The sequence below is a fragment of the Gadus macrocephalus genome, chromosome 6, assembly GCF_031168955.1.
Source record: "Gadus macrocephalus chromosome 6, ASM3116895v1".
NCBI classification, from domain to species: Eukaryota; Metazoa; Chordata; class Actinopteri; order Gadiformes; family Gadidae; genus Gadus; species Gadus macrocephalus.
The window spans coordinates 12,578,629-12,605,654 of record NC_082387.1 but is presented as its reverse complement, the minus strand read 5'-3'; the positions used below and the strand labels follow the sequence as shown (position 1 = coordinate 12,605,654).

At 46.9% G+C, this 27,026-nt stretch overlaps 2 protein-coding genes across 3 annotated transcripts in view; both read right to left on the bottom strand.

Annotated features, from left to right (window-relative positions):
• Positions 1-1,299, bottom strand: part of kat6a (K(lysine) acetyltransferase 6A) — a 31,580-nt gene extending 30,281 nt beyond the window's left edge. Inside the window, exon 1 of one of the 2 annotated variants that reach the window (XM_060054179.1) lies at positions 1,064-1,299. The gene's annotated coding sequence lies outside the window, so the exon portion shown is untranslated. Of the gene's footprint in view, positions 1-586; positions 772-1,063 lie in introns of those variants that run through there. The other variant, XM_060054181.1, reaches the window with a different exon arrangement.
• A 10,821-nt stretch (positions 1,300-12,120) lies between these two features.
• Positions 12,121-26,780, bottom strand: cdca2 (cell division cycle associated 2). Its single transcript, XM_060054187.1, has 14 exons — positions 26,524-26,780; positions 26,137-26,287; positions 25,788-25,924; positions 25,548-25,692; positions 21,472-21,623; positions 17,428-17,572; positions 16,617-16,942; positions 16,303-16,354; positions 16,049-16,117; positions 15,449-15,594; positions 15,064-15,131; positions 14,766-14,841; positions 13,981-14,140; positions 12,121-13,058 (listed from the first exon to the last, which is right to left on the bottom strand). Exons 2-14 carry the CDS (start codon positions 26,282-26,284, stop codon positions 12,244-12,246), a joined length of 2,439 nt encoding a protein of 812 aa, XP_059910170.1. The 5' UTR covers positions 26,285-26,287; positions 26,524-26,780; the 3' UTR covers positions 12,121-12,243.
• Between the last annotated feature and the right edge of the window lie 246 nt (positions 26,781-27,026).

Here is a 27,026-nt window from a genome sequence, read left to right as displayed (position 1 = left end):
GACACAATCATATCCCTGATATGTTGCTCTCTCTTCTTCTGGTGCTTATCACTCTTCAAACTATAACGATAGATCTAGTACCTGATAATAGCCGTTTATAGATCATATTTCATGACTATAGAGCCTCATTTACAATAGACATTGAAATTAAAGCCCAAGCTAACATTTGCCAAAATAAACGTCATCCAGTCAAAACACAGGTTGTTAGCAAACATTAGCTTAAATGCTACTGAAATTAAAAAGATAGCACCAGCAGCGAATCGTATCATTGATTGGTCACCAACCCTGTTTACACTCCGCTTGTAAAGAACTATCTGACACAAGATCTGACACCAGATCTTCCCGCGAACTGCTGTTGTTTAGCAAGCTGGTGTCACCAGCTAGCTCACAAGCTAACCCTGGTTCCCCTGGAATGGGTATGTTACTACAACATGCTAGCTCAAAACATAAACATCATGAAAGAAACGCACGCCAGAGGTTCGCCTTCACAGCGCCAAAATATTTCACGGCGGCCCCCGTTTCAAACAATAACAGCCTCCGCGTCGGAACAATCGCAACGGTTAATATCGTTTTTTAAATTATATACCAATATTGACCAAGATCGCGGCCTTCCAAAAATAGGCACAATGCAAGTTACAGACGGCCATAACGGCTAACTGGCAAGTGCAAAAAGAAAATAGCTTTGATGCATTAATGTTCCAGTGTATCCCGCTCTGTGTGTCTGTCGGGCCTCCTCGTTCTGCCTCGCGTGCGGGCGAGTCGCCCATCGCCCGCGAGACGCGTCCCTACACACAGTCCCCACCTCGCGACTTCCTTCCTCCATCCGCCGCCCTCCCACGTACAGCCTGCGGTGCGGTGGAGACAAGGCCGCTGGAGCGAAGTAGGCCTCGGCTCCCCCTCCACCCAGCTACCCCCCATTGCCCCCCCTCACGACCATCTCTCCGTACCCCTTTCCCTCTACCTCTCGCGGTTCCCAGAAACCCCGACGAACTGGTCCAGTTCGGGTTTCGAGAGGAAAGCTCCAGCGCCGCGTGATATCCCCTTCCTCCCATATTCGACTCACCGGAATTTCGTGTCGAGTTGCCGAGGAGAACGTGCCAGAAATCCTTCGAATCGGAGACAACAACAAGACTAAAAATGCAGCCAGAGAGCAGAGGCTCCAAAGCTGACGCCATCTTTGAGTGAAACAGGAGCTCGGCTAGTGGGGGAGGGGGGAAAAACTGAGCCGTCAGGGCAAGGGACCGTCTGCATAGTTCTGCCTCTGTTCCGCCTGCAAACGCGGGCGGAGAATCTTTTTTCTACGAGGGAAGATGGGCGGGCAGCGGAGTTGTTGCTATGATGGTGGATATCGGTTGCACCACATGAAATGGAAGAAAGGGACAGATGGTGAAGTAGGAAAAAGGGTTAGGTGTTTACGCTTCACCGCTGTGCGCGCGCGCGCATACATAGGGAGATTCAAGGGAACGTCTCAATTTACTTCCTACAGCAAGCGTATACAGGGAAAAATCAAAGCAAGTGAGTGTGGTTTAACGATGGAGGGTATTTAAAGATCAAAGTGAGACACCCTCCTCACTGCCGAGAGAGATCTGCAGTCTATTGTAGCAGCTGTGTTTGCACCGGAATACAAAGCACACAGACACAGATTAAAATTTTACAATGGGGCTATCTTGAGTTACACAGCCTATTATGAAGCATTGGAATATGTTTGTAGCGTAATGGTCACTAAATGTATTATTAGCCCAACGAAGATTGCGATATAATAATTTTTAGTAAGTAGCCTAACGTCGCTACATTTAAACATGAAAACAAACATTCAACACTATTCGTGGATGATGTCGTCACGAAATCTCGGCAATACAAATCTACAATTGGTACAGCACATGTGCCTGTTACAAAACATAAAATTAAGCACTTTCCTCAACATTTTAAGATGGAAACGGTTTGAAATCGGTCTACTGTTTCCCATAATGTAGATGTATTAGACATAATCAGATACTCTGAACGCCTCTTATCTAAATTGATATCGGACTAGTCTCTCAATTATAACAATAAAGTGATTAGCCTATCCAGGAGTCGAACATGTAATGTAGACATTCCCACGGTAATAGCCAACTGATCTCAAATTTGTTCAATTAGGCAAGTATCGACTTGGACAGGAAAACTACAACCTATAATTACTACATTGTTGATGTCAATTATTCAATTGATTGCATGAAGTTATAATTTCTTTGAATTGTGAAACCATTGTAGGCTTAATTTATCGATAGAATATTTACATTATTTATTATTATGAATAAGATTAATTCATTATAACGCACTAATAATTAAGATTTTAAAAAATTGCCCATTATTATAAGGATACACATTATTTGTACCTATTGTTTCCAACAGAGCTATTAATGGACAACAATACTATATTTTGTGGTAGGTACATTAAACACGTTTATCCCGTTTTATTCAGAGCTGGAACTGTGACTTTCTATTACAGTTTGAAGGCGAAAGCTCCCTGAGAGCAAATTAAATTACCTGAACATTTGTTTAAATTGATGTGCAGCAGTCCTTTGAGAGGGGTAGTGTTTAGACCAGGAAGCAATTAGACATACGGTTTACCCACGGTAGACGCGTCTTTTCTGCACAGGGGGAATCCGCCCAGAGCACTGTGGTGGTGATCAAATAAAAAACGAATAAGGTCAAACTTTATTTGCTGTTATTTCTGAGGGCTTGCGCAGGGAGCCATAAATCTCTGGTTAAGCACGCGACACTAATTATAATTAGCCGTAGTGTTATTACCTAGTTAAATAGTGTTAAGTGTTGATATTCAAATGCCCATTAGTGTTTCTCTCGAGGGTTGACATATTGCATCACAGCGTACAGTATACACCGACTAACAGATGGACAACACTCGTGAGAACGTGGGCTATACCATCAGATCTACGGCTCCCAGCGATGAATTATTAAGAGGCGTGCGCCGCGATCCGCAACACGGGTCACGTTCAACGATCCACACTGGAACAACACAGCAGAGCGAAGGGGAATACATAATCACGTGGCTCTGCGTCTGAAGACTGAAGCAGAACATGAAGGGTTACACATTCATTATTTATGTGCAGACACACAGAACTTGTGGTTTCGCCTTGAATGGCCCAAAAACACAGCTGTATAATGTGTTCCAAAATGTGTCCGTGGTGTGTCACCATTCTTGCACTTCAAAATGTTACGGTACTTAGTAAAAAAAAAAGGTTGAATAGAGTGTGGTTAATATCAGCTAAAAAGTCTAAGACACTATTTTACGATTGGTTGGCTACAGGGACTGACATTAGTGCTATTTTTAGTTTCGGAAGTCAACGTTTTTTTAAACTAATCTGTGTTTTGAGCCAATGGAGAGGCTTGTAGTTTTTGCACACAAAGCACTATGACGCTTGAAGAAATCAACCTAGCCAGGAGCTATGAAATACAAAGGGCATGTGAAGGATACAACTTGGTTCTGGGGACATAACACTTGACTGGCTTTGTAATGTTATGCCGTTTTTGGTTTAAAACAACATAGCCCAAAACGTTATATCATTTACTGAGAGAGGCCACCTAAACGCAAGGTGTTGGTGAGACATCTTTGCAGTCAAACAAAAGCTCATTAGTATAGTTTGGAAGGATTACAAGAGAAAGTGAAAATCTAAAGCAAACAAAAAAAATAGAGACGTTTTATGAGTAAGTAATTGCCTGATAAAAAAAGAATATATCAATATAAAGTCTTACAAAAAAAAATAAAGCCTTGACCAGCATGTTGAAGATGATTTATTTAGTGTATTAGATGAGGATGAATAACTATCTACCACACTCTTAACTTTCTAACACATAGCCATTAGGCTGGTAGTAGAAACATCTACACTATCCTACCTCCTAGTGCCTTGCCATGGACATGACTTTGATGTCCTCTTTGGTAGTCCTGAGACCTGATGACCTGGTGCAGACCTGTATGACCTTAATGTCGAGCAGGTTACGCAGGTCCTTGATCTGGTTCCTAAGTGTGTGTTTGTGTTTCTCAAATTAGAGAAACACAAACACACACTTAGGAATCAGATCAACGTCCTGCGTAACCTGCTTAGGTCACACTGACACATCTCTTTCTGTCAAGTCTCAGAACAGAATTGGACCTCCGCCAAACTAAACATTTTGTTCAGCATCTTGCTTTACTTGCGTTTATGTTGTTGCTGTCCATTGACCTCTTAAGGCATCTTATCTTTAGCCCTTTTATTCATTCGTTTACCTCACTAACCCTGATTATTTATTGTAATTTGTGACTTTCTGACCCGACTGTACTGTCCCCCACGAGATATGAACACTTCCTTGCACTTTGGATTTCTCAACTAAATCAGTTGGCAGTCAATTATTGTGAAGTGCTCTCGAAATAGAACCAGATTGATAGGCTGTTTAGTTTCAATAATGAGGATGTTTACGACTGAAGCCCAGCTGAGGGGTCCAGAGGCAAGCTTTTGAAACCATGACTGTAGTACCATTCCCCCACACTCCCCAGTAGTGATGAAACAGGACCTGTTGAGATCCCTGCAATTAAGTACAAATGAGAGATAACGAAATGGAACAAATGAAATAACTCCTCCAGGAAGTGGAGGGGAGGAAAAAAAAAAGTGTTGACCGTTTCGGTACATTCCCCTCGGTCGACCGGATGAACGGAAACACGCAACCTGCTCGCCACCGGCACACACAGATGTGAGCGTCTGCGGTCAATCTGTGCCCCAGCGTTGCTGTGACCCATATCTTTAGGCCTGTGGGAGTTCTTGTTTGTCGAGGAGGAGGACAGGCGGTGGTCTGAAGGGTGGGGGTGCAGCTGGAGCCCTTAGAGCGGAGACAAACAGCCGCGGACCGAGGCTGTTCTTCCACGTGAACTCGCAAGCTTCCTGCTGGGGCTGGCTCGCTGCCAGCTACACCAGCTCTACCCCACCTCACACTGCCCTCCTACCAAAGGCCAAGGCTGTATAGACAGCCCACCCTCCCCCCCACACACCCCTTGGTCTAAATCCAAAGGGACAGACGGCAGCTGGACCGTGAGGTTCTTGCAGTGTAGCTCAGAGGAGCAGACACAAACGCATGCACACACACACACACACCTCTACCCTCAACACACACACACACGCGGAGTGACAAGCTGAAAGTGAAGCCAGACACCTTTCCCTCAGAGTGTCGGGTGTTTCTTTGTCTGAACGTAGCGGCGAACCCCACTGCGTTCTCCATTGACAGCCATTGACAGAGTGCTTCAAAGAGCTCTTGTAGTACACTCTCAGCAAAAACATAATCATTATTGTGTGTAGAGTCTTTGACAAGGCAATACTCGTCCATAATATCTGAAGAATGAATCCCTGTGCCAGGGAAACGTAAAAGACCATTCCTGGGCAGAAAACCACAAAAGACACCTTCATTTACAGCTAGACCCGTTGTCTCTGTGTCGATGAAGAGGTAATCTTCATCACTTTCACACCTAGTGGCGGGGCCCACCATTATGTATTCTCTCTTTGTCTCGCCGCCATCAGGTGAGCTAACAAGATTTGTCATAACACACCCCCACACAGAGAGAACTGCAGGAACAGAGCAGCCAAACTCTCCTTGGTAATACACCACAGACAATGGCCTGAGGCATGCAGCAAAAGCCAGAGGCGAGTAAAAAGAAAAATTGCTTGATGTGACTGCAAGGTGTCGACATGAAAGAGAGAAAACATGGACATCAATAAATAATGCAGAATGAAATCGCTTGATGCCATAGGTTTGTTCAAGACAGACGGAAAGGTTGAGGGCTGAGGGTTTTTTGGCTCTTCTAATATGTGCTGGCCGGGAACAGCACACTCAATAAGGTGTTTGTGGTTGCTACTGTCGGTCACATTTACATTCCTTGTGGTGCTTTTATTCCAAGTAATTTACAAGTGAGGCTGAAAGCAATCAAAGAATGAAGTCCATTCTGGAGTGTAAAATGTGTGTGCTGCACAATCCGGTTTATAAAGGAAAACTGGACAGTGTTTACGGTAGCTATAGGAGTCAGAAAAGAAAGGTTGCTTAATTAAAGGCTAATTAATTAATTCATGTATTATTGGTCGTCGAGTGCTTGAACATAGAAATAGACAAGTAGCTAAGGAGCAGGTGGGGGTTAGGCATCTGAATCAATAGTGGTCTGCAGACATTGGAGTATGTCTGCAGTAAAAAAATTAATAAGGGTTACATTGAAAAAAAGACTCTTACATGGTTCAAATAAGATGCTTGGGTTGCCAGGCACCTTCAGACAACATCTCTCTCTCTCACTCACTCACTCACTCACTCACTCACTCACTCACTCACTCACTCACTCACTCACTCTCACTCTCACACACACACACACACACACACACACACACACACACACACACACACACACACACACACACACACACACACACACACATTCCTGTAGATTCGGTTGTGGGGGGGATGCAACTCCAACACTCAAAATGCTTTGTCTTTTCCCCAGCCCACAAACACACACACACTCCCCCTGTGCCCTATACAACTGCCAAACCAGCCAAGGCCATGACCCCCCTCCCCCTCAAACCCTCCATCCTCAGTGGCACCCGCCACTTGCCTGGGTATGCCGATCTCCTAAGCCCAAAACAATCCATTCTACTTTAGGGTAAGGAAACACACAATCATGACAAATGGGACAGGTTTGGTTAATCAACGCCTTATTTAATCAACGTGTCTTATGTTAAAAGTCAGGCAGTTCACAGTCATTTATATTAATGATAACGCTTCTAAATTGTCCTGGGCTAATCAAGGGCCAATAAACAATAAATCTACCAGAAAGGAAAAATGCAGCATTGATCGTCCCTAACCGTGTTACGGAGCCAGTCGGGAGCTTGTTGCTATTATGTAAACCTAATGAATCCGTAATTCATTCAATGTACCCTAATTAAAAAATGACACACAAATACACACACACACACACACACACACACTGAGTGTACAGTCATGCATGTTTTGCGCCCGCGCAAGTGCTAGCAGGAGACAACAGATGTTGTCATGTCACATAATCCCATAATCAACCCGGTGTCAATTAAAAATCACAGGCTATACTTAAAGAGGTGTAACAATATGGGCTCCATCACGCTCATCACATGACACTGAATCAAACTGGCTCAGTCCTGTCAGGGAACATCTGCTCACAACAACAGGGAGAGATAGAGACAGAGACAGAGAGAGACTGGATTAATTTTGGTTTATTTATTTTTGGACTTGTTTTTGAAGGAAATAAAACAGTGAGTCCGTATCCCAAATAATCGGGGTGACCGGCCTGGTTCCTCACATTTGGTGGCACTGGTCGGATCAGTGACGCCAACTGAGAAACTGGAGAGACGAGGGGGAAGACGAGGAAGAGGTGGACAGCGAAGGCTAGGCCGAATCTGGCACAGAATGGAACAGACGCTGTCCAGAGTCTCTACTGGAGATGGATAAGGAAGAGCTTTAAGACGGCAATGGTGGGGACCAAGCATCGGGCGGAGACCCGCCAGAGGGGTCCGACCTAACCGCTGTGCGTAAGCTCTTGGAGCGGGCGGCGTCCAAGCAGGAGTAGCACTGGACGCCGCCCGATGCAGATGCAGCTGAACCAGCTCAGGGAGGTTGGGAGGCGGACCGGAGGCCTTCACCTGTACGACCAGCACCTGAACCGGCACCTGCTGAAGTGAAACCCCTTAAATAAGCCAAGGAATGAGTCCCAGGTGGACCAATCAAGGCCAGTAAGGCCATACCACTTTCATGGGGGAACATTCCCTGGCCAAGGCTAGATAGACTGACATACTGCCCCCTATTGCGGCGGAGGTACAATTTCAACAATCAGTTTGCTGGAATGTGAGAGACGGGGAGAAGAGTTTCACTTTCTCACCCAACCCCCCCCCCCCCCATCCATCACACAGGCAGATGGGCTCACACACATAGACACACTCACAAAAAATAGGCACTTTAGAAAATAGCACAATCCTACAGCAACATACAACCTCACGACTGTGTTATTTGGCGTTCGCGGTGAGCTACATGGCCGTACCGTGGTACTCTAGTCCTTGCAGAGTGATCAATGGAGTCAAACTTCCTACGACCTTGCCTCCACAAGGTCAGATGCCACACACCAGTTTACTTTTACCCCCCCTGAAGACCGCAAATAGTCGAGCCCCTAGGGGCTGTGAATTAATTCCTGACCCCAAGAAGAGACTCATCAACATCCCATGCTAAGTGCAATGAGGGACCTGAAAGCCATCTAATCTCACTGGCAGCACGCAGGGTACATGCAGGTCATTGATAATTACTTTGGATACTCAACAACCGGAACAACAGTTTATTTATCACAGCTCTGCCACATCTGTCTAGCTCATTATTCACAGTGGGACCTACGTTAGACAGACGAGGGCGATCGCGGGCCTGTCAGGAAGTCAGCCAGCTGGTCATTCAGGGTTCTGCGGGTTTACCCTACGGCACAGAATGGATGGAGATGTCGCACCTTCATGCCAGCATTAAGTAACGGCTACAAACTAACAGCGGGAACATCCCCATCCCCGGTGAAGCACAGGCTGTCCCAGCTCTTATTGATTAAATGAGTGTGTGTTGTGTGGGAGGCATCACCTGGTGGTCAATAACTTGCACGTCGTGCTGTGACTGTGGCTTGACTTTCGTATTTATTCACTTTTTAAATGTCCTTTTATAAACAACCTGCTATTTATTGTCAGCCAACCTCGGGTGTCAAAGCAAGGAAAAAGGAGGACAAAGTGTTTGAAGACAGTGAAAATATGATTGTCTTTCTGAAGTAAGTCAGGGTATTTATTCTCTCCGTCTCTGAGCTGTCTGTATTTATGGCAATGATAATTTAAACGATAATTTGGGTTTGTGAACCCATCGCACATAGCTTTGGCGTTTTGGCTCCATGCAAGTCGGGATTGCTGTGAGAGTCTGTAGGACGAGGATAAAATCATTAAAATGTTCCTAACAGTTAAACGCATTGAACTTGTTGATGCTACAGGTTAAACTGTCATGCTCAGGGCTCTGTCTCAGGCGGGGAGTACACCCAGGGCACATCAAGTCTGGACAAGCCAGGACACCCTGCAGCACTGCGCAGGCAAGTTATGGCCAGCTCACATCATCAAGGCCAGAGACACGAACACAAAAACACCTTATTGTTTGACCATCAACAAACGTAGCAACCGCGGCGTCATGTGACAGATCTCCTTCTCCCGTTACCGGTACTACAAATGTTTGGTAATTCAGTGGACACTTTCATCTAAAGACACTGTGATGTTAGATATGCAATTGTGCATCAGTCATTGGGGATCAAACCCAGTTCCTTTTGGCAGGAATTTATAGCTCCTTAGCCTCCCCACTATCATGTCATCATATCACATCCCACCAATACCTTCCCAGAATGATAGGATTTGTGCCACCATGCAGCTATTGTGGTATTGTGGCATTCAGATATCCTGCTTACCTTCTCATGGTTCCTGCTGGTTCACTATGAAGCCCTCTGAACGAATTAACTTGCCATCATTTAGCTTTGTACCATAGACCCATTATTAAAAGTACAGTGAAAACTTCCTGGATTTCACATAATCGGCTCAGCTGTTCTTTATTAAGTTAAACCAAAGTACTTTTAATAAACAACAAATGCCCATAAGGAAGATGAGAACTATCAAGGCAACACCAGTGCTACACCACACTCCTGTTTCGCACAGTACCTGTTGAACCTTTAGAAGCTGTAAAGACAGTATTATAGCTCTACAATCGGCCAATCATTCTCCTAAACTCATGTTGAGAATAAAGGGATTTAGAGATAAGCATCGGGGTTTACGAGCTGGAGTGTCTGGTGTTGTCTACAGCTGAGAGAGGGAGAGAGAGAGAGAAATCTGGTTCGCCTATGATAGCCAAACCAGATCGCATAATACCATTCAGCGCTAATTAACTAATTGAAAGACAGAGACCCTGAGTGCAAAGCAGCACATTTACACATATACGGCCCCTTTGTTTCCGCACCGGAGAAAAGAAAATCCTCATCCGGTTTTGAATGAGGCGTAAAATTGACTGCGCAGTGAGTGTGAAATCTAAGCGCTTAGAGCCTGTATTTATCAGACAGATCAATGAACGTAGTTATTACTAGAGAGATGGATTATACGGGTGTGATTTACTGCCCCTCGCCCTACACTGCTCTGTGCCTCTTCTGTAGCCGCAGATTTATTAGAGGCTTTAATGCAAACCCATGAGGTCAATCAAATGAATTTTCATTGCGCCGGGCTGCAAAGAGAAAACACCCACAGCATAGACACACACATGGTTTGAGAGAGAGGAGGAAGGAGCGCAATGATGGAGTAGAGCTGGGGCGCAGCAGTGGAAAGAAATGGACTCCATTTTTGTGAAGTCCCCCTCTCCAGCTGTCAGCCCACTCCCTGTCCCATGGGGGGTTGCCACGGTGACAGGAGGCCACATGTCTTAGGGGCGTCGTTTTGGTCAAAGGGCCCCATTGTTCTTGTGCTAAGCCGTCTTCACTATGCCCGTCTACCGGGGACCAGAGTGAGGGCTTCACACCCCCGCTTGCTCTGACACACACACACACACACACACACACACACACACACACACACACACACACACACACACACACACACACACACACACACACACACACACACACACACACACACACGATGTGCTGCAGTATAGCTCTACACCGGGAAACACAAAAAAAAAAATCCCAAAAGCACATCATGGGGAAATCAAACAGGTTGTTCACAGGAAAATAAGCAAAGCCTTGTTCAATACTTCGTGAATAAGCACAACACGTTTAAACAGCATGGGCATTTAACATTTGTTTATTTTCTGTACAAATGTCTATGTCCAATTTGAAGCTCGAGATGGAGAAGAAAATGTACTTTGCCGTGTTACAATTATACCACTAGATGGCGATAAAGCCCCACCAGTCCAAGATCCACATCTGGGTAACCCCTGTATCGTTCACAGGTAGGCCTATTGGGCCATCCATCACTCATTTTGTAGGATTTGAGTAGAGGTACTTCGGGTGTGTGCACCGCTGGGGTGACCTTGAGAAAACTCACTCCAAGTTGATCGCAAAGGGAGGTTTTAGACTCATGCATCATACCTGCTGGCTTTTCTTCTTATTTCTGAATTTGAATAGCAAAAGTCTCTAGTCGTCTCACGGCATTCTGGCAGATGGAAGGTGGCTGAAACACGGGCCAATTGTGAACAGTCCCCCGAGTTCAAGGCCACTCATTTCAGTCAATTCAAAGTGAAAAGTCTGGTACGGGAATGACAGCAGACATTTTAAACCCACGTTTGAGGGTTTACACATCGGGGAACGAAAGTAACTCTATACAGAGGGGGCCCTCTGCTGGATGATAGCCAACATGTCATTCCCAATTACTTTAACCCATCATTGACAGGCTTACTGGTTGCCGTTATAAAATATTGTAACTTGCATAGTCTAAAAATAATGTAACACTTTCGGCAATAAGAATACACAAAAAACACAAGAAAAAAAAGGATAGTGAGGTATATATACAATTTCATCCAAAGCGAAAAGAAGTGGGCTGAGGAGCTCCAACAATCAAAGAATGCAATCACAATAGGAGAATAGCTATAAATGTAAAAAAAAAAAAAAGTAGAAATGTCAAAGTGATGCCGGGCTGGTTACAGAAACAACACATAAACAAGGCGGTGGAAGCACAGATAACTCAAGAACCAATTTCACAGCATCCCTTAAGTATGAGGTAAATCAGAGCGTTATTACAACCGCATAGATACTTCTGCAGGCACTAAGCACCCATCTCTGTACAAGCAGGGTATTGACCCAGAGAAAGAGGCAGGGAGGGAGGTGATCCCATAGCTCTGGAGGGCTAAAGATGCACAGTGATTACCACGAGTGGAGACTTATTGATTGGAAGGCGGCGGTGGTCGGTTGAGATGATTGGACTCTCCCGTCTATTGATTGGTTCGGTAAGAGGGGAGAATTACGGACGGCATCTAGCGAATCCCAGCTAAACAGAACCCCCCCCCCCCCCCCGAGTTCGGCTCACAGTAACAAAAGAAACCAAGTAGTAGGTTTGGGTAGCAATGGCCTTTATTTCAGCAAAAACAGGGGGAGTTTTCCATTGAAAGGATGGATACCCATAAAAATGTTCCTCATGGACTAATGGAGCTCCGGCAGTGGGGGAATAGGCCTCAGTGTTTGAGTGGGGTCTTGTGGACCAGGGAAGCGCTGGCCCTCCGGCCCTGGTTTTTCCGACGGGCATTGCGCCGGGTCACCCCGAGTGACTCCGGGGAGATTTTGGGTAGCCAGGCCAGCCCCGAGACCCCGCTGCCACAGTGTTCCTCCTTGTTCCGCTGGTTCCTCAGACTCCGACGGACCGAGCGCTGCTCCTTTGCGGGCGCCCGTTTGAACACATCTTCAAGTGTAAAGGCCATCTGCCAGGGTGCCAGCTCAACTGGGGCCTCTTCTCGTGTTGGCTCAAGGGCCGACGCCTCCTCCTCGCGACTCCCCGCTCCTCCCACCGCTTCCCCCTCTGAAGGCGGACAGGGTGCAGTGGGAGCGGGGTCAACAGTGTGGCTCCCTGGCTCTTGTTCCTCTTCTGCCTTCTCTCCGTCCTCGACGAGAGGCTGGCCGCTCTGCGCATCGTCGTCCCCACCGATGGTCTCGGCTACGCTGCTCCCAGGCCCGTCCACCTTGCCCTCCGGCTGTTCCTGCGGCTCCTCCGTGCGCCAGGCATCCACGGGGACGCTGACCTTCCTACGCCGCCGCTGCGCCGGCTCCTTGGCCGGCCCGCTGGACCTCTTCGTCTTCCTCCCCGAGCTGGAGACCTCTTGGTCGGGGATGGCGGCGTCGGCTGGGGCGTCTGAGGGTGGTGTTGTGGTGTTGCTGCTGGTGGTGTCCTCTTTCTGGGTGAGATGAGCCGGAGAGGCCCCGCCAGGGGCAGGGAGGCTGGTGATCGCTGGCTCGGAGGTGGGCGAGGACGGACAGGCCGGGTCCTCGCCTGTGACTGTTTGGGTGAGGGAAGGAAGAGTATGTAGATGGGTAAAGACGGACTGCCACTGAAGGTAGGGAACTTGTGAGCGAACCAGTGAGGCATGTCTGTTGAACTACAGCCTCTTCAAAAAGCCTTTTAATGGACGTTTTGCTGGAAATATATTCTTTGTTTCAATTTAAATGGTAATAGAAAATTCAACACAGAAGCATTCATTGGTAAACAGCAACAAGTGGATTCTTGTCAAATGGGAGGGTAAAATAATTGTATATTCGTTTTTATTGATATTATATCAAGAAGCCTATCTTTGCTAAAATAGTTTTGGCTTGAGTCGAGGCACCAAAACAAATTTCAAGCACAATGTATTTCATATTCATCAGTGGTGGTGCACCGTCACCACCAATTTGGACTTAAGGTGATATCAGTGGACACAAATCAGGCTACATTTCACACCATTTTTCTCCATTAGAAAAAGTCTTCTGCCATCTGCCGCAGAAAACAGCAGGATGTTATTCCATATTTATTTTTTACAGACCCACTATCGCAATTCAAATTGAAAAGGATGGTGAGCCAACGGCTATTGATTTGTTGGTTTACCGGGAGCACTTGATATTTCTGAGTAAATCCCTAGCATTGTATTTTTATTTATTCAACAGCACACTGCGTAATCAAAGCTGCTGTGCATTGAAACACACATCTGTATCCAGCGGCATTTGTATGTGGGAGAACTGGTGTTTGGTCTCGGAGGGCAGATGCTTTCTGAAGGAGACAGAAGCATCTGCCCTCTGGCCCTGAGGAAGCAATTAATTCTGCGCTAATTAGGTACCAAGCAGGTGCTTAAGAGGGACCTTCTAACTCAAATTGGAACGGTCCCGTCAACGCGGGGCGCTATGAGAGCTGGGGACCTTCGGCCCTGCTGTCTGGTTGCCTGGGTTACCTATGCTCCGCCTCCGGCTGCCAGGCGACTGCGGGGAGGGCGAGGGGCTGGGGCCCCTCAGGCCCTCTCTGATGGGACTGAGGGCCGGGTTCTTGGAAGCGTACTCCCTATGGCCGTACAGGGAGCGGTCCACCACCTTGGACCCCCACCCACGGTCCTTCTGTGGAGGAGGAGAGACAGCCAGGTCAGTACCTCTAACAGACACCGCTACCTCAGTTTGTTCATTCACTTCTTTAAATGGTTATCTTTTCACTGTGGGAATAGGTGGGAATTCCTCAGCTGTCCGAGCAGGCGGCGTCGACGGCACCGACAAACAAATTCTTCTCACGCAAACGGTGCCAATTCGTCATTAGCTCGGATTGAAATATTTGAACTTTTCCGAGATTTTTGGCTTGATGCCGAAGCACAAAAGTATATGGCACGCGGCGACAGAGTTATGCCAGACGAATATTCGCTCGGCTCTTGGTGTGAAGGCACCTTTACACTTCCATTGGCTGACAAATGATCGACTCAAAAATGGTGGGATAATAAGTGCGTCGCGGGAGGACAATAAACCATTCTTCTCCCCCCCCCCCGTGCAGGATCACATACGCAAAACTAAAAAGGCACGGAGGCAGGAAGTGTGGAGCCAATTACGGCAGGCGAGGTACCGTCAAACAAAAATTGCGTGTCCACCGTAATCTGGGCTGCGCCGCACAATGGCGCCACGCGTCACGACACCACGCCACGCCACTAAGAGAAACCAAGTGCGGGAAGAGAAGGGGAAAACGAAACGTGTCACTCACCTGCATCTTGCCGCAGCCCGACTTGGCAGCGGAGCGCGACGACCGCCTCACAGGTTCAGTCTTCTCCGTCGGTAGCAGAGGGAACAGAGAGCTGCCGTCAGGATCCGATACATAGTGCACACACACACACACTACAATACTTTTTTCCCCCGCACTTCCTTCCTTGTAATCCATCTACGTACTGTGCGAATATCAAAAGGGGGCCAATCATGGCGAGATAATTCACTTCTCGGTAAATTTTCACCGAAATGAGATTTCGGGGATTCCGTTTCATTTGAGGCATTATAAATAGTGGACCTTTCTCTTCTGCCTCACACAGCTGACCAGCGCAGGGCTCGCAGAAGGCGGTAATGCTTCTGACCTTGCCTAGAGGGGGGGGGGAAGAAAGAAAGAAAAGCCATTAACAAAGACTTCTTAGGCTTGGTGCAATTAGAGGGGGCTGCCACAGTGTTATGATTAGGCCCCAGCCGGTAATGTATATTATATTTATATAGCGCTTGTTAAGACACCGAGTCACTTCCTATTAAATATATAAAGTTAATAAAATATGAGAAAAAATAACACGACCAATATCAAATGGTTGAAAGTAAGTCTTGTTGAGATAAATAAAAAGCTTTCAACGGGCAGGATAGAAATGGCGGCAGAGAGGAGACTACAGTTGTACTTGCGGGACAATGTGGTACCTTTTTTATTGGTGTGTCGGAGCTGGCCGGGGCGTCGACAGCGGTCTCTGGTTCAGGTCCTTCTAAATGGGCTTGTGGGGGCTCCTCTGGGGGGGCCTGAGGGTCTTCCACGGGTGGGGCCCCGGGCTCTGCTGCAGCAGCACCACCTGTGGCAGGCATACGCTTTGGCATCAGCAAGGGGGAGTGACCAGGAGCTCAGAGGGCTCGGGTCGGCACGCCAACCTCAAGAATTCCAACACATAACAAGCTGTGAGTCTGACACTATGGGCGTGTTGGCATGTCAGCGTCAGGGTCGATTGGTTGACACAAAGTATGGCTTTTTACTTGGACTGGAAGGAAGTTCAAATGGACAGTTGGGTTGGTTGAAGGAGCGAGGGAAAGACACGTAGTGCATCGGACCGCAGGACGGTAGGAATCAAACCTAGGAAGCTGGAAGGCGGATTTGCCCGTGCGCTTGGCACACTAGCAGGTTTTGCAACCCACAAGTTATGTTGTTATTGAATAGACATGAACCACTTCATGAATTAGTTAATATTTTGGGAGGTCCACATACATATGTTGTGGGGCAGAGGGGGATCATGGATGTTAATTAATAGTCACCTGACGGGGCATCTGTGAGGGACTCTTGGAAGGCCAGGTTTAGGTCCAAAGGCTGAACCACCAACACATCTTCAGAGTGAGAGAGACAGAGAGACAGAGAGACAGAGACAGAGAGAGCGCGCAAGAGACAAAGGAAGACGGAGAGAGAAAACATGAATAGAATGCACCAAGCAGTAACCATGGTGTTTTGACCCTGAGCAAATAGATAAAGAAACCCCGTGGTGTTCTTTGGCGCACCACAGGTGCGAACTAACCTTCGTCAGTTAAAAATGGCAAGTCCGTCTCCTCCAGGGAAGGGAACACAATCTAGCCATCAAAAACACACAAGGGTAGAAAAATAAATACTCAGTTTTCGGTGACTTCATGTCATTTCTCATGGACAACTGTGATTGGATTAAACCCAACATGCAGCAACGGTTTGCCATAAATAATAATATCACTAATGTGTGTTAGAACAAGACCATGAAAGCGACGAATAAAGAAGTATCAGTACATCATGGCATATTGTCATCCGCTCACCAGTTTAACCGCTCTGCACAAAAGGTAATTAAATAAAACAACCATGCACCTTCTCGCAATCGTTCTCCGGTGTCTGTGCGTCCCGTTGCAGCGAGAACGAGAGCGTGGGCGAAGCCCCGAAGGTGGGGCTGCAGAAGGCCGGCTGGGGCAGCGGCGTCCAGCCCGCGGGCCGCTGGGGCGTCTTGAGCAGCGAGCGCAGCCCAGAGCCCGGGCCCGGGCCGGGGGTCGGGGGCTCGGCGCGCGCTGGCGTGGTGCCCTTCTGCAGAGGGGTGCTGGGGGGCAGGTTCTTGTCGAAGAACTCCGGGGTCAGGGGCCCGCCGAAGCGCACCTGCTTCTTGTTCTTCTTCAGGGTGGAGTTTGCCTCCGACGGCACCACTGCAGAGAGAGATGCGCGTCAGTGCTCTTCACACACGCCGAGCGGCATCGAGGAACGCCTTGGAAGGACCTTGAAGAGACACTCTTTCACAAAGGCTGGGTTTGGGAAAAGGGTTTAAACGCTTTTTTCATCCGTTTTTAAAGATTCTTTTGATAAGCTACAATGATAAAGGCTTTGCTGAAGGCCACCCAACGCGGAGCTATATATTAACAGGATTATGGTAAAAGAAATACGAATAGATCCTTTAAGCCAAATAGTGCCCTTTAAAAACACTTGAATGTGCTCAAGCCGATAGCGCCCTTATTTACCTATACACCACCTCGACATCTATCAGTAACCTATACACAGCGATAGGATCCTTAAAATGTCACTCTTCCTGTGTGCGGCCGTCCACAAATTTGTAGTGTACACCGCTCTGTTCGCCAAGCCTCAAAGGCAGGGACCAGAGCCCAGATGAAAGGCAGAGGGAGTCCTGTGTGCTTACCGAAGGGCTTCATCTCCAGCAGGGGCGGGCTGGAAGGCGATGAGGGGAAGGAGGGCGCCCGCTGGGCCGGCAGATCCACCGCCACCAGCTCCGCGAGCTCCGACGGCGGAGGCGTCCTGGTGCTTTGGACTTCAAAGGACGTTTCCTTTCGGGAGGGAAAAAAGGGAAAAGATGAAGTGTGAGTCATCTCTGTTCCTACGCCTCGTATATGATCATCATCAGGACAGTAAAAGGTCCGATGACGTCGCTGGCTGCACCTCGTGTTCTCCTCAGTTCTGGCTGTCTGCCGGCGTTCTGCATTGCGAGCGCATGTCGTATTTGTATTCATGACGTTCCAGACAAAAGGCCGGGAGGCAGCGTGACGGTCCTCCCTTGTCCCCAACATACATGACGGGTGTAGAGCCACCGAGCTGATGTTAATTCACAGCTTTACTGTGCAACGGAAGGTCTCAGCTCTCTCTGACAATTAATTAGCAAGAAGAGGAACCGACGACAGCAGCTGTGTCAGTCCCTGCTGCTACAGAGACCTGATCTCTGCAGGCTGTGGGGAGGGTGGGCTACACTTGGTTTGTTTACAGACGCACACTCGCCCATAATTACGCATCAACATACACACTTGTACACTGAACATCCGTTTTTCTTTTTTATACGGCTCTTTCAGAGGACATGAACATTAAAGGTTGCGTAGGTGATTCGCTTTTTTGGCCATTTTTGCAAAATTACTTGAAATCCTTATCATAACCCGCTTACAGCCACTGAGTTAGAAGTACTGACATGAAAATTAAACTTGTCAATCATCTGTGGAACGGGCAGGGCTCGAAAAACTCCAGCCAATCATTTCCATTGCCACCGAGTTTCATTGGACAGTAAGTACGTCAATCAAACGGTCGTACTGCACTCCCCCTCCCCCCCTCCCCCCCGCCCCCCCGCCCCCCCGCCCCCGCGCGCGACCCCTTCGTGCAGTACTCGTGACCCAGAGCAAGCTCCTGTTTGTTGTTATCCTGCGGTATCTACTGGAACTAGTTAATCCACATTTGGACCTAGCAGTAGAAGACAATTTCCATGGCAGACAAGACGCCACCATCCCCACCACCACCACCAGCAAAGAGAAGGAAAACTCTTTTTCAGAGAGTAATTGATAATAAAAACGCTGAAAGAGAAAAACTGAAATCAAGAATAATCCTAGGCGCTGCTTTTGAACGTTGGCGGCAACTGAAGGACGAGAAGGGTCTAAAAACCGATGCTTGTGTGGCGGTTGACCTAGTTTCAAAGTTTATACCGTTTATACCGTTTATACTCGGTAATACCGGTGTTGAGACGAGTGTATTACTCGGTGTGAAAATGTCCACACCGCGGCAACCCTAGTGAAAACCAGGACTTCCAATATAATTATATGAAACAAACATTTTCTAAAAATAGTGATGATTTATGTGACCGTTTAATGTTTATAACATCTGGTGCAACCATAGCCGCGAGAACGTATTCTCAGCAGGGGGTGCTGGAAAAAAAAAACCCGGCCTGCACTAGACTCGCAACTCGTCACATTGATAAAAAAGATATATAGCAGCGCAGCTCAATTACACCAGTGCATGCGCGCACAGTTGAAAATCGATCGTTGTGTTCACTTCCTTCACACCATGGTTCACATCCAGCTGCTCACAGAACAAGTTTAGCGCACCACCGCTACCCTCACACTTTTTCATATAACCTTTTTTCAGCACTAGGACATATGAGCATTAAATAAATGCTGCGTCTCAACATGCCTTGGACAGCAGCGAGGATGACTCGCTTTGCCACGGGCCGAAACAGTTCGGAGCGACCACAGCCGGAGCGAACACAGCGGGGCAGAGGAGTGTCAGGAAGTCTTTGGTGTACACATCAGTACGGCCTATTTGCACTACTGTTTAGTGGCAATGCAGTGTTTTATTCTATGCCTTTTTATTTTCGTATATTATTTCAATTAATACAATTTATTTATTCATGAAATCAAGATCTGGTCTTCAAATCTTTTTTCCAAATATAGGTCGTATTACAATGGGGTTTGTGTTTATATTCGGACCAATACGGTACAGCGGACGCTCACATGACGTTAATTTCCTGGTGCATAATGTGACGCTTCAGAACCTAAAATCCCGTTTCTCCCCGTTGATACGACAACACATAACCGGCGTTTTCAGAAATCTCCACTTTGGTTTTTAGAAATGATCGTTTTCTGTGATAAGACAGGGCCTCGGACAGGGGGTGTTGCAGCACCCCCAAAACCCCTACTTCCCGCGGTACTGGGTGCAATTTACAGCTGAATGTAGTGCCATGTTGTTAAACGAAAACCTACGCTAGCCTGGCTCGCTCTCGCGCATCTCTGTTCGCGCTCGTGCATGATTGCGCGTCCAGGTACTTGGAATGGGTGGAGTCAGAGTCAGCGTTGAAGGAGAGGGGGTAGGACCATTTGAGTTGTGTATTTTCAAAATCTGCTGGCGTTTCGCAAATCGCGTACCCAACCTTTAATCCAAGGATTTCCACCAATTATAAACCTCAGCTAAGGTTGAATGTATAAGGGGGAAATGGGTTCACTGAAGTAGATCTTTTGAAGAGTGCAGCCCATTTTATCGGAATTGAGCAATTTGAGCACACTTAGTGCTTGTATTGGAGAAGGTCAAAACTGTTTTACAGAGTAATTGCAAAGACATTAATTTCAAACAAGGTCACACTACATTGCTAGCTTTAAGTCAAACAGAATATTTAACGGGAACCCTAAATATGCATCCGACAACATCGCAAGCATCTGAGGATTTGGATCAAACATCAGAAACCTCGAAATGCTCAATATTGAAAAATATTAATTACCCACATATTTTTTGAGCATATCTAATATTTTAAAGTTTGTGAAAGAAAAAAGCATTTGTAATTAACCACTGAAAATAATATCACCAACACCTAGGAAACTAACACATGAAACAGAACAATCACACTGAACAGTGTGATTTTTCTGTTGGAGGAAACTTGCCCATTGACACATATCCATTGATTATTGTGTGGGCAGTCACATGCAAATCACACAAGGGTACAGAGTGATTATTTACCCGTTTATGGTTCAATTTGTGTAGTCCATTTACTTTTTATAATTCATATTCACAGTCACAATTAATGGACTGGTTAGTTCTAAATATAAGTGAACTATGTGACGAGTTACCAGAGCAAATGTTGGGTCGTTTTAAAATGATAAATGACTACATTTATCCTTCAGTAAGATTGTTCATCCAATCAACAACAATTGCGTCAGACAAACAAAAATAAAACATGTATTTATAATTGGTTGACTGAAACCACAGTAAAAATCAGACTTTCAATGAGTAATGGATCACTTTAACGATGTTCATGTGTGACTCGAAGCTACCATTCACAACTGCCATTGTTTCCGAAAAAACAACCTCTAATGATCTCTTGATAGGAGAAGGATGGCTGTGGACATACGAGGTCACGCTTCCGGGCAATCCACCAGCAACCAGTCCATGATTTGCAAGAGCCGATTTAAAAATAAATATGAAATGCCAAAGCAGTACCAAAACTACAAGCCTCTCTTACCCCAACCCATGTTTATTTATAAACATTCAAAATATACCAGCACTGCTCAACATGAAATCTGAAATTATGCAGCAATGCAGAAAGACATCATCTACCAATAATACAGAAGGAAAAATACCAAAACAACCCAACCATATAAAAACAGCACATCAATAACTTGCTCCTATTCAAAATCCATAGCGAGAATCGACAACAAAAAACTGCCAGAAAGTCAGAAAGTTCAACTTAGCAGCGGAACTTGGATAAAGAAAAGCAGAGCGTCCCCATCAGTCAATCAATTCGTTCCTACTTTTCTACGGATGCCACCCAGTTCCACTTACTTGGAAAGCACCACCATTCAAATGAAGGGCTCTCACCCGTAGATAAATAAAATAAGAGTTTGAAAACCAGCCAGAAATACAACCGTGGGCAGAATGATTCAGAGCGGCAGCGTGTGAAGAACGTGACTAGAGCAGGGGTTACCTCTGGGTGTGCCTGGCCGCTGAAGTGTGGTAAGATAGGAGAGCTGGCCCCGCTAATCTCAGATACACAGAGCCCCGGGGCCACCACTCGCCTCCTCTTGCTCGGTACGGACCTCGGTGAGCAGTTCTCCTTATCGCTGTCCAAACCTCCATCTGAAAGCAACATAAATCTGTTCATTAACAACTCCGGTCGTTTTTTTACTACAACAGCTGAAAAGCGAAATGGGAAAACACAGTGTAGTGTGATGTTATCAAGAGGCAGTAAATGACATGGCTATGGTTTAACTTTACCATCAACTAAAGTCCTTTATTGAAAGTTACCAATGGTGATTATTGTTTTAAGTAAGGATGCACCAATGGGAGGACTCCGGAACTGCCAATCGGCGGTCAAGGAGGCGGACTCGATTTCAGCCTACGCGTCCCTCATGACCCTTCACTTCCTGGCCCTGACAGAGACTTGGATCACTCCAGAGAACTCTGGTACTCCTGCTGCCCTCTCCACCGTCTACTCATTCTCGCACACCCCTAGACCATCTGGGCAAGGAGGAGGGACCGGACTCCTCATCTCTCCCATGTGGTCCTACCAGGTCCTTCCACTAGAACACTTGGCCAGATCTTTGTTTGAACTGCACGCTGTCACTGTCATCCTTTCTATCAAGCTCTCCATTGTGGTGATCTACCGTCCTCCAGGTCCCCTCCGGGACTTCTACGATGAGATGGATGCCCTCCTCAGCTGCTTTCCTGAGGATGGCACACCACTCGTTATCCTCGGCGACTCCAACATCCTGCCAGAGAAGTTGCACTCACCTGAACTAACCAACTTTTTCGCCACCTTTGACTTAACACTATCCCCTTCCCCTCCCACACACAGGGCCGTGAACCAGCTCGACCTAATATTCTGTCTTCACTACCTGCTATCGAACGATTCTCTAAACTATCTACAGAGGAATCTTCAGACACTCTGCTATCCTCCCTCTCCTCCACGGATTCCCTCTGTATCCTTCCACTCCAGATCAGCGCGATCCTCACCCCCCCCCCCCCCTCCTTGGCTGTCTGAACCTCTGCGGACTTGTAGAACAAAGTTGCGAGCAACTGAGAGGAAATGGAAGAGATCAGACTGTCCTAATGATCTATCTCACTAGCTTTTCCTTCTCTCCGATTTCACCTCCACTGTGTCAACAACCAAATCTGCCTTCTACCGTACCAAAATCAACTCCTCAAACCCCAGGAAACTGTTTTCCCTGTTCTCGTCCCTCCTCAATCCTCCCTCACCCCCACCTCCTTCCTGCCTCACTGCTGATGACTTTGTTACCTACTTTACCCAGAAAGTAAAGGACATTAGCTCCTCTTTTATCCCTGCCTCCATCCTCCCTCCTCCCATCCTCTGTCTTTACCCAATTTATCCCTCTCACCTCTGACGAGGTCAACAGAATAATAACATCTAACCATGCCACCACCTGCGCCCTTGACCCTATACCCTCCTCTCTTCTCCAGGATGACTCAAGCGACATCCTGCCATTTCTCACCTCACTTATCAACTCCTCCCTCACCTCAGGCATTGTTCCAGCGTCTTTCAAGACTGCCAGAATAAAGCCTCTCCTCAAAAAACCAACTCTTAATACCACCGACATCCAGAACTACAGACCGGTATCTCTTCTTTCATTCCTCTCTAAAACACTGGAACTTTGCTAACCAACTGTCCTCCTATATCTCATCCAACAACCTGCTTGACCCTCACCAGTCATGCTTCAAGAAGGCACACTCCGCTGAGACGGCTCTCCTCGCGGTGACTGAGTCCCTCCGTGTTGCCAGAGCCTCGTCCCTCTCTTCGGCTTTCATTCTACTCGACCTGTCCGCACCATTTGACACGGTGAACCACCAGATCCTCCTTGCCACTCTTGCTGAACTGAGCATTGCTGAATCTGCTCTTTCCTGGTTCACATCCTACCTGACGAACCGCACCTATCACGTAACATGGAATGGCTCCTTGCCCAAACCTTGCACGCTTGAAAATAGTGTCCCTCAAGGCTCTGTAATGGGGCCTCTTCTGTTCTCCCTCTATACCAGATCTCTGGGCTCTGTAATTACATCACACGGCTTATCCTATCACTGCTATGCTGACGACACTCATCTGATAATGCCCTGATTGCAACACGCATATCGGAATGTCTAGCGGACGTCAGCACCTGGACAACTGCCCATCACCTGAGGCTTAACCTCAACAAAACCAAGCTCCTCCTAATCCCAGGGAAAGATAGCCTACACAAGGACTTACTGGTCACCGTTGAAAAGATCACTATATCTCCTTCTACTGCCAGAAACCTCGGTGTGGTATTGGACAATCAGTTATGCTGCACCGCAAACATCATTGCGCTGGCCCGATCCTGCAGATTTGCACTTTACAACATCCGCAGAATCCGGCCCTTCCTCACAAGGGAAGCAGCTCAGCTTCTAGTCCAACTACTGGTCATCTCCCGCCCCGACTACTGCAACTCACTCCTGACTGGACTTCCTGCCTCTGCGATTAAACCCTTGCAGCGCATCCAGAATGCGGCAGCACGCCTCGTGGTCAACCTACCGAAGTTCTCCCATGTGACTCCCTCTACCGGGACCTCCACTGGCTCCCTGTAGTAGCTCGCATCAAATTTAAAACGATGGTACTGGCATACAAGGCAGTCGATGGAACTGCCCCTGCCTACCTCCAAGCATTGGTAAAACCACGCATCCCAGCTCGATCCCTCCGCTCAACTACCTCAGCTGGACGTCTGGTACCGCCATCGCTAAGAGCTAGCAAAGGTCGATCAGCAAAGTCACAACTTTCCTCGGTTTTGGGACCTCAGTGGTGGAACGAGCTCCCTACCGTTCTCAGGACCGCAGAGTCGCTCACTATCTTCCGAAAAAGGCTCAAGACTCAACTTTTCAGAGGCCACCTCAACTCTGCATAGCCACCCTCCCCCTTCTGGCCACCGTTGTACATTGTATTGTATTGTATTATAGTACTTAACTGTGTAGCAATGTTGTGTAGCAACATTGTACTGTGTTGTAATGTATTATAGTACTCAACTGTGTAGCAAGCAACTGCAGTAACTGCTATAATTGCTGTAACACGGGGAATTAGTTAGCCTAGCGATTGTTGTACTTGCACTTGGTTCTATGAACATCCTTCCTGTACCGGCAGCGATATATGTAAGAAGGGAGGCTATGCAGAGTGCAGGTGAACTCTGAACAAGTGAGTCTTGATTCTATTGTGTTAGTTAGTGAGCGACTCTGCGGTGCTTTGCAAAAAAACAAACAGAAGAGATGTGACTTTTAAATCAGTTTCCAATTTAGATAAAAAAGGGGCACCGGCAGCGTGGTTTGTGCGGATGGAGGAGCTGTCTCCTGTCTGGGCAGCGTTTGACTGCGGGGTCCGAGAGAAATGTAGCTTTTCTGAACCGTATTCTATACGTGTGTGGAAACGTATAGAAGGTGAAGCTCCGTCTATACGGTGGAGCATCGATTTATTTAATATCCGCATCCGAGGGTTAGGCTTCCCGGCCACATATAGTGTAACGCTAGGCTATGTGTGTGGTTGAGCTCCGTCTGAGCAACGATTTATTTAATACCCGCGTCCGAGGGTTAGGATTCAACTATAGTATATAGCTAACGTGAGGCGCCGCATTTCATATACAACATCGCTCATTGTAACGCTCATACACGACAACGGTACTAAAAAAGGTATCACAAAGTTAGGAGGGGTATCACCCCTTTTCTAGAACACTATTTTTTTTTTATATCAGTATTGGTATTCACAGTAACGTCATTGGATCCAGCATTTGACAGATTTAAAGTTGATCACATGTTTAAAGTGTAAATTGGCTGATCAATCAGTGCATCACTAGCTACAGTATGAGATTTTCACCTGGTGCTTGTCAGAATGAAGAAATGCCAGCATGAAGAAAGTTATTTTGTGTGTGTGCGAGTGTTTCGGAAAAATAACCACATCTGGAAACTATATAGATGTAACATTTCTACAAATAGTTACTGTATCCAAATGCAAAATAACCCATTCATTCAGGGCCTGTGAGTCAGCCTCACCAGACAGATCCTGCTTTGGCCCGGCCCCTGGATCACAGTGTTCCCCCTCCTCCACATCCTCCACATCCATTAGGCTCTGGAAAGACGCCATCTTCAGCTTAAGCGTGGACGACACTCTGATTGGGAAGGGACTCCTCTTGAAAGCCTGTGTGGAGAGGAAAGAGACATTCTGAGATCCATGGCTGACACGATTAGGGAGGTTACGCACCAAGCTTACCCTGTGCGTCTGTGATGTCTTACCTCTGGGGTTTTGAAAACCGGAGGGGTCTTCGCCCTGTGCTGAGCCATGAAGTGGATGAGGCTATTGGTCCCTGGAGAGCCCCGGGCACCGATGGAGGACCTTCGCAGAGACTTTGTCTTGGATAGTTTGGATTTATCTAGGGCGACAACCATGTTGGCCTGTCATAACTGGAGTCACAGAGGAACATAGAAACTCACCGACTATACCGTCAGGGCAAGCGTTATATCTAGATTGTATGTGCTTGGGCTAAATTCTAGTTTTGACACTTTGGATTCGTCTTCCATCAATAACCAGTTCATCATTCGAGCGAAAGTGCACAGGCACAGTTCACAAGTACATCAACGTTACCTTTGCTTTTCGTAGATGACGGGGTGAAACTCTGGGTGGAGATGCCAAATTTCGAAGGGGAGAACTGAGAGAAGTCCACAGGACAAGGGGTCTCGCACAGCACTGAAGGTCCCTCAGCCTCAGCTTGCTTCGGTTCTGGACTGGCCATGCTCTGCATGAAACACACAAGAATCCATATCCAACCGTGTCAAAACAACTTGAACGTAACTGTTAACGCCTAACCACAAAAGTAGTTACACGCAGTCGACTACAGTTTACGGTGCAGGTGGATACATTCCGTCGTAAGTTATCTGACTTATGCAATGTTAAATAAGTGATCATGAGAACAAATGAGTGAGAGAACATGTAACTGTTACACGTTGTAGGAATGAACTTTGCGAAACAAACCTCCAAGCCAGGTCAACGCGTTCAACAGCGAACCGTAAAAATTCCCAAAAAATATGAATACGTCGAAAGGGTAGGAGGGTAAAACGCTATTAAGTGTTATCAACCACACTAGGTCCCATTTGGTCTGATTTGATGAAAGTTTGAACGTTCTCAGAAGTGATAACGTTACGATTTTAGATAAATGGAAAAAACAAAACTAGTTTCAACTAGCCTCCTACTTTGTTCATGCATGGTCTGCCCTCGTCTAATACGAACTGACCAATAGAATAGCAAGAAACGCGTCACGTGTCTTTCGGCGTCCAATCGTCTTACTGTTGACTTCAGTATGGGATGCCAGTTTTGAACGGGCTGGAACAGTAATCAATGCATGGATGGAAGGGCAGACATAAATACAGAAATATTTAAATGCATTCTGTGACTTTTTCAGTTCCATCTGCTCTCTCCGCCTCTAGTAAACAAAGATATAGAAACAGGAACACATTGCTGTGTTCCTCCAGTTGATC

Coding starts and splice junctions, on each gene's coding strand:
- cdca2 (XM_060054187.1), bottom strand. CDS start 26,284: ATGGCCAGTCCAGAACCGAAGCAAGCTGAGGCTGAGGGACCTTCAGTG. Junction 25,693..25,787: donor CGGTTTTCAAAACCCCAGAG/GTAAGACATCAC, acceptor CTCTCCACACAG/GCTTTCAAGAGGAGTCCCTT. Junction 14,842..15,063: donor TGTGTGAGGCAGAAGAGAAA/GGTCCACTATTT, acceptor TCTGTTCCCTCT/GCTACCGACGGAGAAGACTG.